Source organism: Eulemur rufifrons, chromosome 9 (genome assembly GCF_041146395.1).
Source record: "Eulemur rufifrons isolate Redbay chromosome 9, OSU_ERuf_1, whole genome shotgun sequence".
NCBI lineage: Eukaryota > Metazoa > Chordata > Mammalia > Primates > Lemuridae > Eulemur > Eulemur rufifrons.
The window spans coordinates 46,179,929-46,193,221 of record NC_090991.1 but is presented as its reverse complement, the minus strand read 5'-3'; the positions used below and the strand labels follow the sequence as shown (position 1 = coordinate 46,193,221).

At 38.5% G+C, this 13,293-nt stretch overlaps 1 protein-coding gene across 2 annotated transcripts in view; it reads right to left on the bottom strand.

Annotated features, from left to right (window-relative positions):
- Nucleotides 1-5,423: 5,423 nt before the first annotated feature.
- Nucleotides 5,424-13,293, bottom strand: part of GNA13 (G protein subunit alpha 13) — a 37,176-nt gene continuing 29,306 nt past the window's right edge. For both annotated transcript variants that reach the window (XM_069482794.1, XM_069482793.1), the window contains one exon: nt 5,424-9,163. In XM_069482794.1, the coding sequence (XP_069338895.1) occupies nt 8,591-9,163 (573 nt within the window). In that variant the 3' untranslated portion in view covers nt 5,424-8,590. The remainder of the gene's footprint in view (nt 9,164-13,293) is intronic.

The window sequence follows — 13,293 nt, the reverse complement described above, 5'->3', positions numbered from 1 at the left end:
CTTTCTGAAGTCCTGTAGTGCTTTATCTAGTCCTCTCGAGTGGGATTTATTACTGCAATGTTGGTTTAAGTATTTATGCTCCATATTTTCTCCCTGGCAGTGCTGTGAGCATCTTAAATTCAAATCCACACATGGATCATTTTTGTGTCACCCAAAGTGTCTCGCACATAGGTGACATAGTAGACATTTCACAAATTTAGTTAAACTCTACAGATATACACACACCCCCAGCCAGCTCCTAAACTCTTGAGGGTTCAGAGGTGGGTGAGACAGGCACAGTTGTCTCTGCCTGCCGGGAGCTTACAGTCTAACCTGGAAGTCAGACTGGAAAACAGGTAATGACACCTGTGATGACTGCCGTGGACGAGCAGGGCATGAACTGTTTTAAAGCAAGCAAGGAAAGGCACCTCCTCGCCGGCCAGATGCAGGGTTGATCTTTTGCCTTTAAATATTGATTGAGTTTTTTCTTCATATAAACGTCATAGATGCTCTTCGTAGAAATTTAGAAAACAGAAAAGTGTAAGGAAGACAAAATGTCTTGTCATTCCCAGCACTCAGAAAAGTTAACATTCTGGTATATTTATTTTTGGTCTTTTTTATAAACTGTGTGGGGTCGTTGAAGTCTCAAGTTCTTTTTAAAAACGGCCTTATTGAGATTCACAGACTACAAAATGCCACGCTCGTAGGGCAGCATTCTCTCCTCCCCTCCACAGTCAGGCTCCCGTCACAGTCTGGATCTTGAGTCGGATGGATCCGGGCACTCAGGGAGCTTAGCAGGAGCGTCTGGGTAACAATATCAAGTTCACACCACAATAATCACTTCAAACAATAATAGCTTTGAGCAACAATAGCTTCAAAACAAGGTGGAATGTTTTAAGTGCCCTGGGAGAGGAATAATACGGGGTTGGGATGGGTGCTTAGAGGTAGGACACTGCTCCCACCTGCAGGACAGGTAGCAATTGGGAAATCCTTCCCGAAGCTGTGCCTTGAAGAATGAATAAGCTTTGCCCTGTAGCAAAGAGAAGCAGAGAGAAGAGGTATGGGGAGAATAAGCCACTAGTTTAGTGGGAGTGAAGGAGGTGGGGAGGGAAGGCTGTTTGGAAAGGGCGGTTAATGCTGGGTCAATGCCTTCAATGCCGGGGCAATGCCGGGCAGCGAGTCTGAACGTTTCTGTCCTATGCGCTGTAGAAAGCGTGATGCCGTTCCCGTGTGAGACTGATGTGTCTCACTTCCATAAAGCTGGCATCCAGCCCTTAGTCTGGAATGTATTCCCCTTTTACACTGATTTATAGCATCTCCCCCCAAACTATAACCTGCTACAAGTGCAACAATTGCCTGTAGAAAATTAGCTTTAATCTGTAATTTCATCAATAGAGCACAGCCGTGGGTGCCGGGAGGCTCATTTTTTCAGGATAAAGTTTCTACTAACTCACTCCGATGTGAGTTCAAATAAACCAGCTAGTTCAATCCCACAAAGCTTACAAGAACTGGGATTTTCCATGTAGAATAATAGGAAAGTAAAACAAAACAAGTAGGACTTTTTCTCTCCCAAGGTCAGCAGTGTTTGGCCTTCAGTTCATTTTACGTGCTTGTTCTCTCTGTTCTTCGCCATTTGACAGGGGCAGCACAAGATCGTCTGAAGCTGCAGTGTAGTTACTTACAGAATTATCCACTTCGAAAAAGCCTTGACTGCTTCTGTTTTCCTACCACGAAACTTCGTGGGGAAAAGAAAAATCAACAGACTCCTCCACTCGGTATAAATGTTAATTCTGAACACAACTTCTCTTAGTATTCTTGTGGCAAACAGAGAAGCTTAACACAGCCTCCCTGAATAGCTGTTTGTGCTGCATACTTGTTTGAGCCTTTTGTTCTCTTGGTGGACTTCAAAGAAAAGGGAACTCTTGTGCAATATTGTTGCCTTTTCCTAGATATTCCCTACTCCAACCACAACACTGGATTTCAGGTGCTCCATGAATTTCTGAGGAATAAGTAATTACAGTATGTATTTTAAAACACTGCCCTTAGGGCATTTGAGGATTTGCCAAATATCCCAAGTCACCAAAATAAACCTCTGTTTTAACTTGTAAGCCTTGAGTTTCCTACATTCTCAAGAGACCAAAAAGTCTCTTCTCTTTCAACAACCCACACTGTGGGCGATGGAACAGGTCATTTGGAGAGAGCACCCCATGCCAACAAGACATCCCACGTGTCAGTGTCCATTAACCATGATTGTGTCCAAACACTTCGCAAGACAACACTTTTGAGTTTTAGCTGCTCCTTTTTACAAAGATAAATAACCCCTTGTTCCAACAATAGCACAAGAAAAGGTTGGTTTTTTTTTTAAAAGAGACTTCTTGGTTTTTTAGGGGGATTCAAATGCTCAAGTAAGCTTAGTTTCAATTTTAAAAGATCTTAAACCTCTCACAGAAAGCCTTTAACGACTTGTTTCCAAAATCACAGATTTTTAGACATTTAGATATAAAGTCTGAATTTTCTATCTCAATTTTTCTTGGGACCAACAGTACAAATTCACATTCAAGGTGAGGCCCTGGAAAGGAATTTTTGTTTGCCAGAAAGGCTGGAGCCAGCTGGCCTAGGAGTGCAGCTACCACCACTAGACATTTACTTACACCTGCTTTGCAAGTCCATTTGTGGGGAAAAACACAGCTTTCAATAAACGTCGGTTAAGACAACGCATAAACATGCCAAAAGTTATCTGATGACTTCTAACTTAGCTGAAGGTGTAGAAAGAAGAGTGGTAGCCACACAAGGTACGCTTCATATGACTTGATGAGAATGGCATTTTATCTCTGTGGTCCCCAAACCCATGATCCAGCCTCATCATGTGAAAAATACCATACAATTCTCAATAGAGGGCCAATTTGCAAAATACCTGACCAGTTTTCCTCAAAACTAGCAAGGCGATCAAAAACAGAAAATCTGAGAAACAAGAGCCGAAAGAGACATGGTAACTGAATGTAATGTTTGGTAAGCTGCCTGGATTCTGGAATGGAGAAAGGACATTACAGAAAAACTAAGGAGACAGAAATAAAGTATGGGCTTTAGTTAATAACAATGTTACCAGTATTGGCCCATTGATCATGACAAATGTACCACACTAGTGCAAGATATTAACAGTGGAAACTATAAGGGGTGGGAAGTACAGGGAAACTCTTAAGTTTCTGCGATTTTTCTGTAAATCATAATCTAAAATAAAGTTTATTGCAAAAAAAATCTGAGTGGTAACATGTTGGTTTGTTTTTAAAACACTATTTCAATTAGAGACATGACAGAATCACTGTCGCAGCTGGGTAAACTGGGAGCCCAAATACACCCTAATGTAGTTTCAGCAACTGTAAGACAACAGGGAAAAACAAGTGGTTCACCTTTCCCAGGTCAAAGCACATTTAGCGTCTGAGAACGTCCTTGGAAGAAGTCCACATCTCCGTCTCTAGCAAGGAAAAGTTTATAGACTAATATTAAAGCAAAGTGTTGTTGGAGATCTGCTGAAGTAGATTTCTGTGCCTTCAATCAGTCACTAAATGAAACTTTTGCTTTACACTTTATCAAACTTAGTTTAAATAACGTCATAGTACTGAATCATTTATAAATGTTTATTAAATGTCAGTAATTTTTACAAAGCAAATATCAATAGCGAGAGGCAATTTTGTTTTGCAAAATATGTACAAAAGTAAAAAGCCTTAATGAACTAGCAACTCATTTTATAAAATCAAACCATTTCTTTCCACTTTTAGACCTCCTTTAGAAATAATTTATTGCCAATCCTGAACTAAAGCACTGACAAAAAAAAAAAAAAAAAAAATTTACAACAGTATCAGATAATGTGCTTAGTTCCTGGAAAGTTATAAAAAGATTCATGTAAAAAATCCTAAGCCACAGAGACTTTTATACAGAGCTAATACAAATCATGTCTTGTTAGGTACAGTATCTATGAGGTTGTTACAAAATATACTTTTTGATAAGGCTTCTGTGGTAAATGAGCTCTCACCATAGTAGAGTAGAATAGAAAAGCCATTTAAAACATTTTGCGATTCTGCTTTCAAGTAAGAGGTTAAAGAAAGGGTCTAGTCTGTTGCACGGTTGCATATACTTTGCAAGAATCCCTACCCCTTCTCCTTTTTTCCTGGTACCAGCAAAAAGGCATGCTTAAGGACAAATTCATCACTTACTATGGCAAGAAATACATAAACAAGCTTTCTAAATACAAACCCAAATCAAATACCAAGTAGTATATTACTATCAGTGATATTCACTGACCAACAACTCGTGCATAGTGGGTCCCAACATACTTTGATCCATCTGTTAATTTTTATCATTATCAACAGACTTGTACAGGTCACAAAAATCTCTTTATCAACCCAGAAAATACTGCCATGTCATTAATGCTTTTAAAAACAATCAACATTCCATATGCGCTAGCATTTGAAATCAGACTGTTAGACCTGAATGCCACAGAGCAAACCTATTAATTTAAATGCTAACTATACATTCAAGTACAGACATAAGAATGCTAGTGGTACAAACACTGTACTTCAAATGTTAATAATCACCTACCACCCTAAGGCTAATACCTACCTGATGGTACTTGAAAAAGCCATAAAGTCCAACTTGTTTAAGCTGTTCAGGTTTAGACTTATATTTCAGTAATTTATACTTCTCTAGTACAAATTTATTAAGCCCTAACCTCGTACCATAAAATAATGGGCATGTACTATATCTGCTTTATTTGGAACAAGGAGACACATATACACCCACTCATAACCTCTCCCCTCCTCATGTTTACTAGACTGAAAAGCCACCCTGTATCCTATCATTTAAAAGAAAAAATTGAGTGCTTTTAGTCGAGCAGCACAACACAAGGATGGATCATCTGTGATTAATGGAAGTTAACATGCTGAAATGATGGGAAAGAGACAAAGCGACCAACGACTAAGTCAGATATCCAACTGAAAAAGACATGAGCAAAATTGTTCTTGATTCCTTAAATAAAACTAAAAGAAATGAAAAGGTAACAGAGTGACTTTCTCTAGATTTATTAGGGAGTTTGTTACAAATGTTTGAGCTTTACACACGATTTCATGGATTCAAGCAAGAAATTAAGAGTTAACACTGATAGTTAGCCTTCTCATTACATACACAGAAATAACATTGCTACAAATTGCAACGGAGAGAATCTTGTTTTAAATGACTTGGTTTGGGGTTTTGTCTAAATGTGTCATTATATAATGAAAGCACCAATTTGAGGGTTTCTCAAGTAGTGATTTTGAGTTTCAGGACATAACAGCATAATTTGGTAACTTTATTCTTCATATAAATAAGGCATAACCAGATAATGTGTACTGATGCTGAAAATACATTTTATCAAAAGCATAAATGCAAGTATTTGGGTATACATTGAAAGTTAAGATTGACCCATTCCTTCTTACAAAAAATTGTAAGAGCATATGATTTCTGTTGAATCTACACCAGTATTTCTAATCATTTCTGGTATTAAGGTGATCCTTCTACTTTAAACAAACCACTGCCACGAACTGAACAGAGATTTCCCTCAACAGCTCTAATTTGAGAGATTAGCCAGAGGACCTTCTCTATGTAAAGTACATGCCAATGCAACTTAAAAGAAAACAAGACAAAAATGAATGATCTTTTTCATTCCATACTGCCTTCTTTGGTTGCAGCTGCACTCTAGCTATCACGTGCCCTTTCCAGATAATAAAATTGAAATGAAGATTTCAATTTAATGCAATATTTGGCAGAGAGCAATAATTCAGGTTATTAAAAATAATGTTTAAATGGCAGAGGCTGCCTTGAACTATTTAGATCTTCTGAAAACATTTGACAAATCCCTTTCCCTGTAAAAATTTATGTTTAAATGTGTGTTGTTCTTGATTTATAAGGCAATTCTGTATACCAGAAATTCCTTCAAGGTCAGTAAAGACACTTGTGTGATATTTCTTCAGAATTAAATGAGAAGGCATTCAGGTTTAAGAACAGAATGTAATGTAGAAATAGGCACGTTTTATTCCAAATCATAACCATAATGATTTAGAGGATCAAAACACACCAAAGAGCTTTAAATCTAAATTACTTTTTGAGAGACTAGAGGGAAGCTGACATAGCGAAAATTATGAGCACCTTTTTAATACAGATCACTGAATTTCATCTCCCTCTTCATACAGTGGTATTTCAAAAGGATCCAGTTTTCATGATACAGGTACGACTCCTTCAAATGGTCTTGAAACACAGTATATAAAAGAATGTGGGCTAAAGCCTTCAGATTGAACCTGATAGTTCCATTGAATGTCTGAACAAGCTTAAGTTAAATGTAAGTGTTACTGCCTCAAAATATATCCTAGATTTTATTTTAAAACAATGTTGACTCTGAGACATCACACACATCAGGGAATAAAACTGCAAAGGCCCAAAATAATACCGTATCTATTTGGTTGGTGTTTTAACAGTTCTTGATGGTGGTCAAAATGGAGAAACTTAGCGATTTGTGCTTTGTCAGGCAATATTTATGGTTCAGAAACCTTAAATATAACTTCAATAAGACTAAGTGTCCTCTTTCTGAAGGGATCTAAATTTAGTCTTCACTGGAGTTAAATGTTTGGCCATTCAATAAAACTATTTGCTCAATTTACACATAGACTCTCCACAGAACAGTCCAAATGTGACTGTGTACATATTCAGATATTCATTAGCACTGAAATTATGCTAACCTTGTAAATTTATATAAACAATGTATTCTTTTTGGCAAGAAGCACTAGATGTGGAACTATTCAAACATGCACAGATTATACTATGTACACCTGCATTATGATGTCAAGCTACATATCTGCAGCTCATGTATTACCAAGGCATGAAAAAACACTGGAAGTTACATGGATATGATGATAGTGGAACTTCAAATGCAAGAAAAGTCAGGTATGTCAAGAACAATCCCTGGTTAGCTCACTGAAAAGCCCTGCTCTCCCACCAGACAGCCAGACAGAACAAGAACCACTGACTGGTAAAGGCTGGGTGATCCATAATGTTAACCAATCTTTTAAGGACTGATAAAATACCTGAGAACACAGCTATACAGTAAAGTGACAGATATCACAGTCTTAATCAAAATTTTCAGGAAAAGCAGGAAAGCTATCACTTTTCAAACTGACACCAGCCTCATGTATCTGTTTCTCTGATCCAATTTTAACACTACATTTAACCTACAAGGCAGTATTTTTAGTACTGCAAACCAGCCATTCTGATGAGTTCACTATGAATGTGTTTGTAATCACAAAGCTACTTCATGGGTATGTTTTAATTTGATAAGCAGTGTGGGGAGGTCAAATCCTTAGGTGTGAACTAAAAAAATTACTATTTATCCTTAGAAGCATCCTTAAAACATTTAAAATATACCTCAAAAAAGCTGGCCTTTCATGAACAATAATTATACAAATGTGTACATACTGTTATCATTTAGAGACACCAAGAATGAACAGGAATCTCAAATAATGCCTTCTTGAATAGTTTGGCAGGAAAATATAGCCCTTGGTAAGCTACAAACAAACAAACAAACAAAATCCCATCAATGCCACAGTTTGGAGTTGATGGGAATGGACAGGAGAGCAAGAGAGACGTTTGTGACGATGCAACACGGCTTTTCTACAGGAAAGACCAAAACCAACAGAGACAGGACTTAAAAGCAAAACACATGACATTCTGGAACATGTAAGTTTATTTAGGAAGTTTTGTTACCCAGTTGCTTGCAGTTTTTAGTTGCTGCTATGGCCAGAATGTTTCACATATGGCACATCACATGACAAAGAAATGAAAAAGGCAAATTATATTCCACTCATTGCCTTTGATCAAAGAACTGTATATGGCATGTTTGCCTTTTGCTCCCCTGTACCACTTGTGAACTCTTGTCATCAGCATCAGATCAGAAATCCTTACGGAAACTTTAAAACACTAAGAGCATTACACCTTCAAAAACCATAGGAACTTAAAAACAAAACAACTGTTGTGTGTACAAGCAATTAAAAAAACGAAGGCTAAACCTGTGTAAATCTACAGAATGCCATTCCTTAGATCAAACTTTTTTCTAACAGCCCTTTCAGAACAGGACGTCACCATAAGGCTAGGCAACAAGTGTCGCTGCTATGTGTAAGGCAGACAAAAGACATCTTACTTGTTTTAGAACCGAATATTCCCTACCTCATAAGTATTCAAGGACACCTTCTATACTTGGCACTATAGGAGAATTCAGTTTGCAAAGTGGAAGGCTGGCTTTAAAGCCTGAAATACATCTAGTCTGAGGTTGGCCAGGAAGTTACAACTCAACTTGAACGGAAGCCATAGTGAAACAGATCAAAGCCTGAATTTCAGCAAATCTTGGCGATGTGTTATTCAACAGCTTTCAGCCACAAACCAAAGGCCGCAGAATAAAGACTAAGATTTTCAAGAAGTTAAACACAGAATCAAGATTTTTCTAATTCCTGTTGTAAACTGCTATTTTAAAAAACAAAACAAACAGAAAACAATCAAAAACAAAAAGATATTAAAATAGCAAGTCTTTTGTACATCACTGTAGCATAAGCTGCTTGAGGTTGTCATGAAGAATAGTATCCTTCACATCACGAAAAACAAGGCGGATGTTTTCTGTGTTGATAGCAGTGGTGAAGTGGTGGTATAGGGGCTTCTGCTGCTGGTCCCGGCGTTTGTTCCGGAAACACTCCACCAGGAATTTTTGGACGTCTCTTAAGCAGTGGGGATCCCCTTCAAATTCTAGGAAATAGTCTTTGATGCTCACAATTTGCACTTTCTCCTCAAGCAAGTCTGTCTTGTTTAAGAACAGAATTATGGAGACATTGCTGAAAACCCGGTTATTGACGATTGTTTCAAAAATGTTCAGAGATTCTGTAAGGCGATTGGTCAGTCGATCTTCCATGAGCACCTGGTCAAATTCACTTGAGGAAACAAGGAAAAGTATGGATGTCACACTGTCGAAGCATTCAAACCAACGTTTCCTTTCTGACCTCTGACCACCTACATCAACCATTTTGAAAGGAACATTTTTAATTTCAAAGTCGTACTCATGAATGCCTTTGGTGGGTCTTCTGGCAAGCAGGATATCTTGTTGTGATGGAATATAATCCTGGAAAAGAAAAAAATTGTTTTATACTTAGTAATCTAGAAGTAATTATTAGAATTTTTAATGGACTACTAACTGCCCTAGTGAATGGATACACAAAACAAAATGATCTTTTTAATGACAGTTTCTGATACATCAAAGCATCGATACTATTACTATCATTATTATAAAATGCCAAAATACATTAAAATGTTAGTTTACAAAGACTGGTTCAAAATCCACTGCGAACGCCTAGCACACGCTGTTTTCACTGTGGCAGTGCTATTCAAATTCAAGACTTATCTACCGACTGTCCTCGTCCACCTCCACTGCTGTGTATCCACCTTCCCAGTTCCAGGTTCTGCCCACTCCTCTCTCACCCATTCTAAGCATTCCTTTACTGTGCACCCCACCTTCATGACTTAGAGTTTCTATACTAGGTCACTCTATGCTATCCTTGCTGCTATACTACATGTGTGAAAAACACTTTCTCTATTCTAACTCATCAATTAATCACTGTGGACCTCTTGTTTGTTCCCAGGACACAGTCTAAGCAGCTATGCTCCAGCTTTCTCATTTACCAACCTAAGAACTCACAACTAGTTATCTACTCTGAGTGTTAGCACCTCTGCCTGTGAAATGGAGACGATCACACTTGGCCTACCTACCTCAGAGGGAGGGTTGTGGCAAAGGTCAAGTGTGCTCTTCTCTGAACTCTTGATCAGTGAACTCTAAGACTCTGAACAAATGGAAGCTCCGGTCATATGAGTCACCAGCTACCTGGTGGTATACTTCCGTATGCAATGTAACTGGTTCTTCCTTCTCAGTCTAGTATTTTTCCAGAACTCTGACACAGATTTTTGGCAATATGTGGAGCTTTTAATGTTCATTGTCAAAGTAAAAATATTTTAAAAATCAAGGCAGAATTTAAAACAATGTAGACTGTTATTCATGATACTGCATTTTATGCCTGAGTAATATAATATGATTTTGAAATTTCAATACAACATGGATACTCACTCATCTCCTTAAAATAGTGCAACGGAATTAAGAATTTAAAAAAAGTAGGCCGTCCTTAGTTACTGGCAATCCACAGCCATTCATTAAATAACTCTAGCACTGTAATGAAAGTGTTAGCTTTCTCATGTTTTCTTCTAGCTTTTGTTCACATACATATCTACCTTACTTATAATCAACATATGCATACAATTTTCAGCCTGCCTCCACATTTCTACTTAATATTTTATCATAAACTATTCCATATGCTGACACTGTCACATCTCATTTTAAAAATCTATAAAATATATATCAAATGCATTAATGTGCTATAATTTACATTAACATCCCCCTTAAAAGTCATGTAGGTTGTTTCCAATTTTTTGCTGTAATCAACAGAAACACTTCAATTAAAATTCTCATGCACATAATTTTTTTTATTTTGGATTATTTCTTGAGACTAAAATAATCAGGAATCACATTATGAGGTGAAAGGTTATAAACTTTTTTTTAACATTAAACATGACTCTCAAAAAGGTGACAAATATTTTAATAACCCTGGACACATAATGCCCATTTGCTTTCCAGAAGGTAGTACCAATTTACAGCCTATGTCTGTGCCAGCTACTTCCAAAATGTGCACCCCTGAGCATTAAAAAATTTTTAATTTCATAAAAATAAAAAGTTCCCTATTTTGTCTTTATTAAGAGTTAACACTCTAGATAGAACGCTAAAGGCTAATTCATATGAAGCCCAGGCCAATGTAATCAAGTGCTAAATAGTCTGGCAGACTATGTTGATCAGGACATGCACATACTCGCTGTGTGACTGGGCAAGTCATTTAACCTCTCTGTGTCTCAATTTCCTCATCTGTAGAGATAACATTTATAGGGTTGCTAAGAGGACTAAATGAGAAGTGATGGAGTGAAGTCAGTAACAACTGTGTTTGGCATATTTGTGTCAGCTGTTGCTACTACTGTTGCCACCACTGCCACCGCTGAAGGGAGGGCAGTCAAAGGAGGCTGGAATAGCTAGATACACTTTCATCCGAATCTCTTGTTTTTAAATGCTCACCAGTCATTCACAGTTGAGAATCTACTTGCAATCAGACAGACACACTCGGTAAGAAAACTTATCTTCTTCCTTACCAACTTCTCCAAGTCCCACTGGTGCGCTCCTTTCTACTCCCTTCCCACCCACCCTCCAGCCTCTTTTAAGACTTCAATCACCTTGGACGCTTCTTTATCATCTCCTATTTTGTATTAAATCCCACTGTTCCTTCTTCGAATCTTTCTTACATGTTTCCTTTTCTCCTATTCCCACTGCCCCCACTTTTTATCATTTCAGGCGTGGCTGCCATCTCTTCACAAGTTTCTTTGCCTTGAATGTGTCACATTTCTTGGATCCATCTCTAAGCCACTCTGTGCCTCTCTCAGACTAAACTAACCGTCCTGCGTCAGGACTCCAGGATTTAAGGTGGTGTTCCTCACTGCACCAGACCCAAACTCTGCTGACTGGCTTTCAGGGCCCTCCTTACATCTTGTTTTCTGGAATCAGACTCTGTTCTGCACTAGTTCAAGTTCACCACAGTGCCTAGCATCAAGACCTGCACAAAGTTTCACATCTCACCACCATTACATGTTCACTCATTTGCACAACAGTGCAACTGCACGAACAGTGGATAAAAACTCAAGCTACCGCCTTCTAGAAATCTGTTTTTATAGGTTAAAGCCAACAAATTTCACATACCCTTCATCAGGCAGATGTGCCTTCTAAAACTAAACACATCCAGCTGTCTCCCATCTTGGTGGGACACATCTCTCTCCGTATCCACATCCAACCCATCCTTCAGGCCGTTCAGGTTCACTTACTCTTATGGGCTAGCTCCAACCTTTCTGGCCAAGACATCTCTCTCCAGCCCATGAACTAATATTATCTTTGTGATGCGCATCAATCAATTGTTCTCCACTTGTTTCGTGTATGTTAGTTCTGTCTCCCTGACCAGACTGGGCTCCTTAAATGCAGGATCAAAGAGCAGCTAACACTGAGCATTGGCTACAGCACTATACCTTCAGGGTTTATTTCCTGTTAACTGTCCCATAACCCTACGAGATCAGTTCTCTTACTATGCCCATGTTAGGGACGAAGAAACTACAGTTTAGAGATGCCTGAGGTCACAAAGAGCCAGTCTGTGATGGAGCTGGGACGGGAGCTCAGGCAGTCTGGCTACGGAGTCCACATCCTGGACACCTGTGCTAGTCCAGCTCCACAGGATCATAGGGCTTGGCACTTGGCAGGGTGTCCGTGGCCTTGGCACTTCATTAAGAAATGGAACAGCAAACACAATCCTGTGACTTGTCCCAGATATACAAAATGAATGACAAAAATACAGTACACTCAGGTTTGTTCTATTTTTTTTTTTTCTTTATCTTCCCCTAAATAGAGAGCATCAGGTTTATTCTCCTTCCCTTTGAAACCACATTCTGATCACAGAACTCTTTTCTTTTTATTCCAGATGTGGCCTTAGAACTGTTCTCAACAGAAGATTCCAAGCAACTACTACTAATTGACTGGAGTTGGCCTGGAGTCATTCATTCAAAGGCTGTTTGTTGAGTGCCTACTTTGTACCATGCATTGTCACCAGGCACCAGGAATCTCAACTCCTCACAATCAGGAGATGAGGTCTTTGCACTTATGGAAATAGATGGGTAAAACCAAAGTAATTATCAACTGTATCATGTGCAATGAAGGAAGAAAGCAGGAGCTGATACTGAGAACAAGAGGCAGGGACCTACTTTGAATGGTGTGCGCAGGGAAGGCCTATCTGAAAGGTAAATTGAGAAGGGCAGGTCAAGTCAGCACTGTCTGAATTGGAAAACAAGAAATAACTCTTACAAAATTAGTTTACCTACTAAGGCTTCTCTCCATTTGGCCTATACTCAACTTTTTTTTAAGGCTTACAATCTGACCAGATGGAAAAGTGTTAATAAAATAGATCTTACTACAAAGCTTCCCCGATGTGGACTCAATGAGTGAAAAACAAACTATGGAGATCTCAACTTACAGGAAACACTTGTGCCTAGGAAACCGGCAGGAAAAAAACATATTGGCTTAAAGGCAGAAAAACGCGATTTAGAAAAAGACCAGGAAAAATGCAA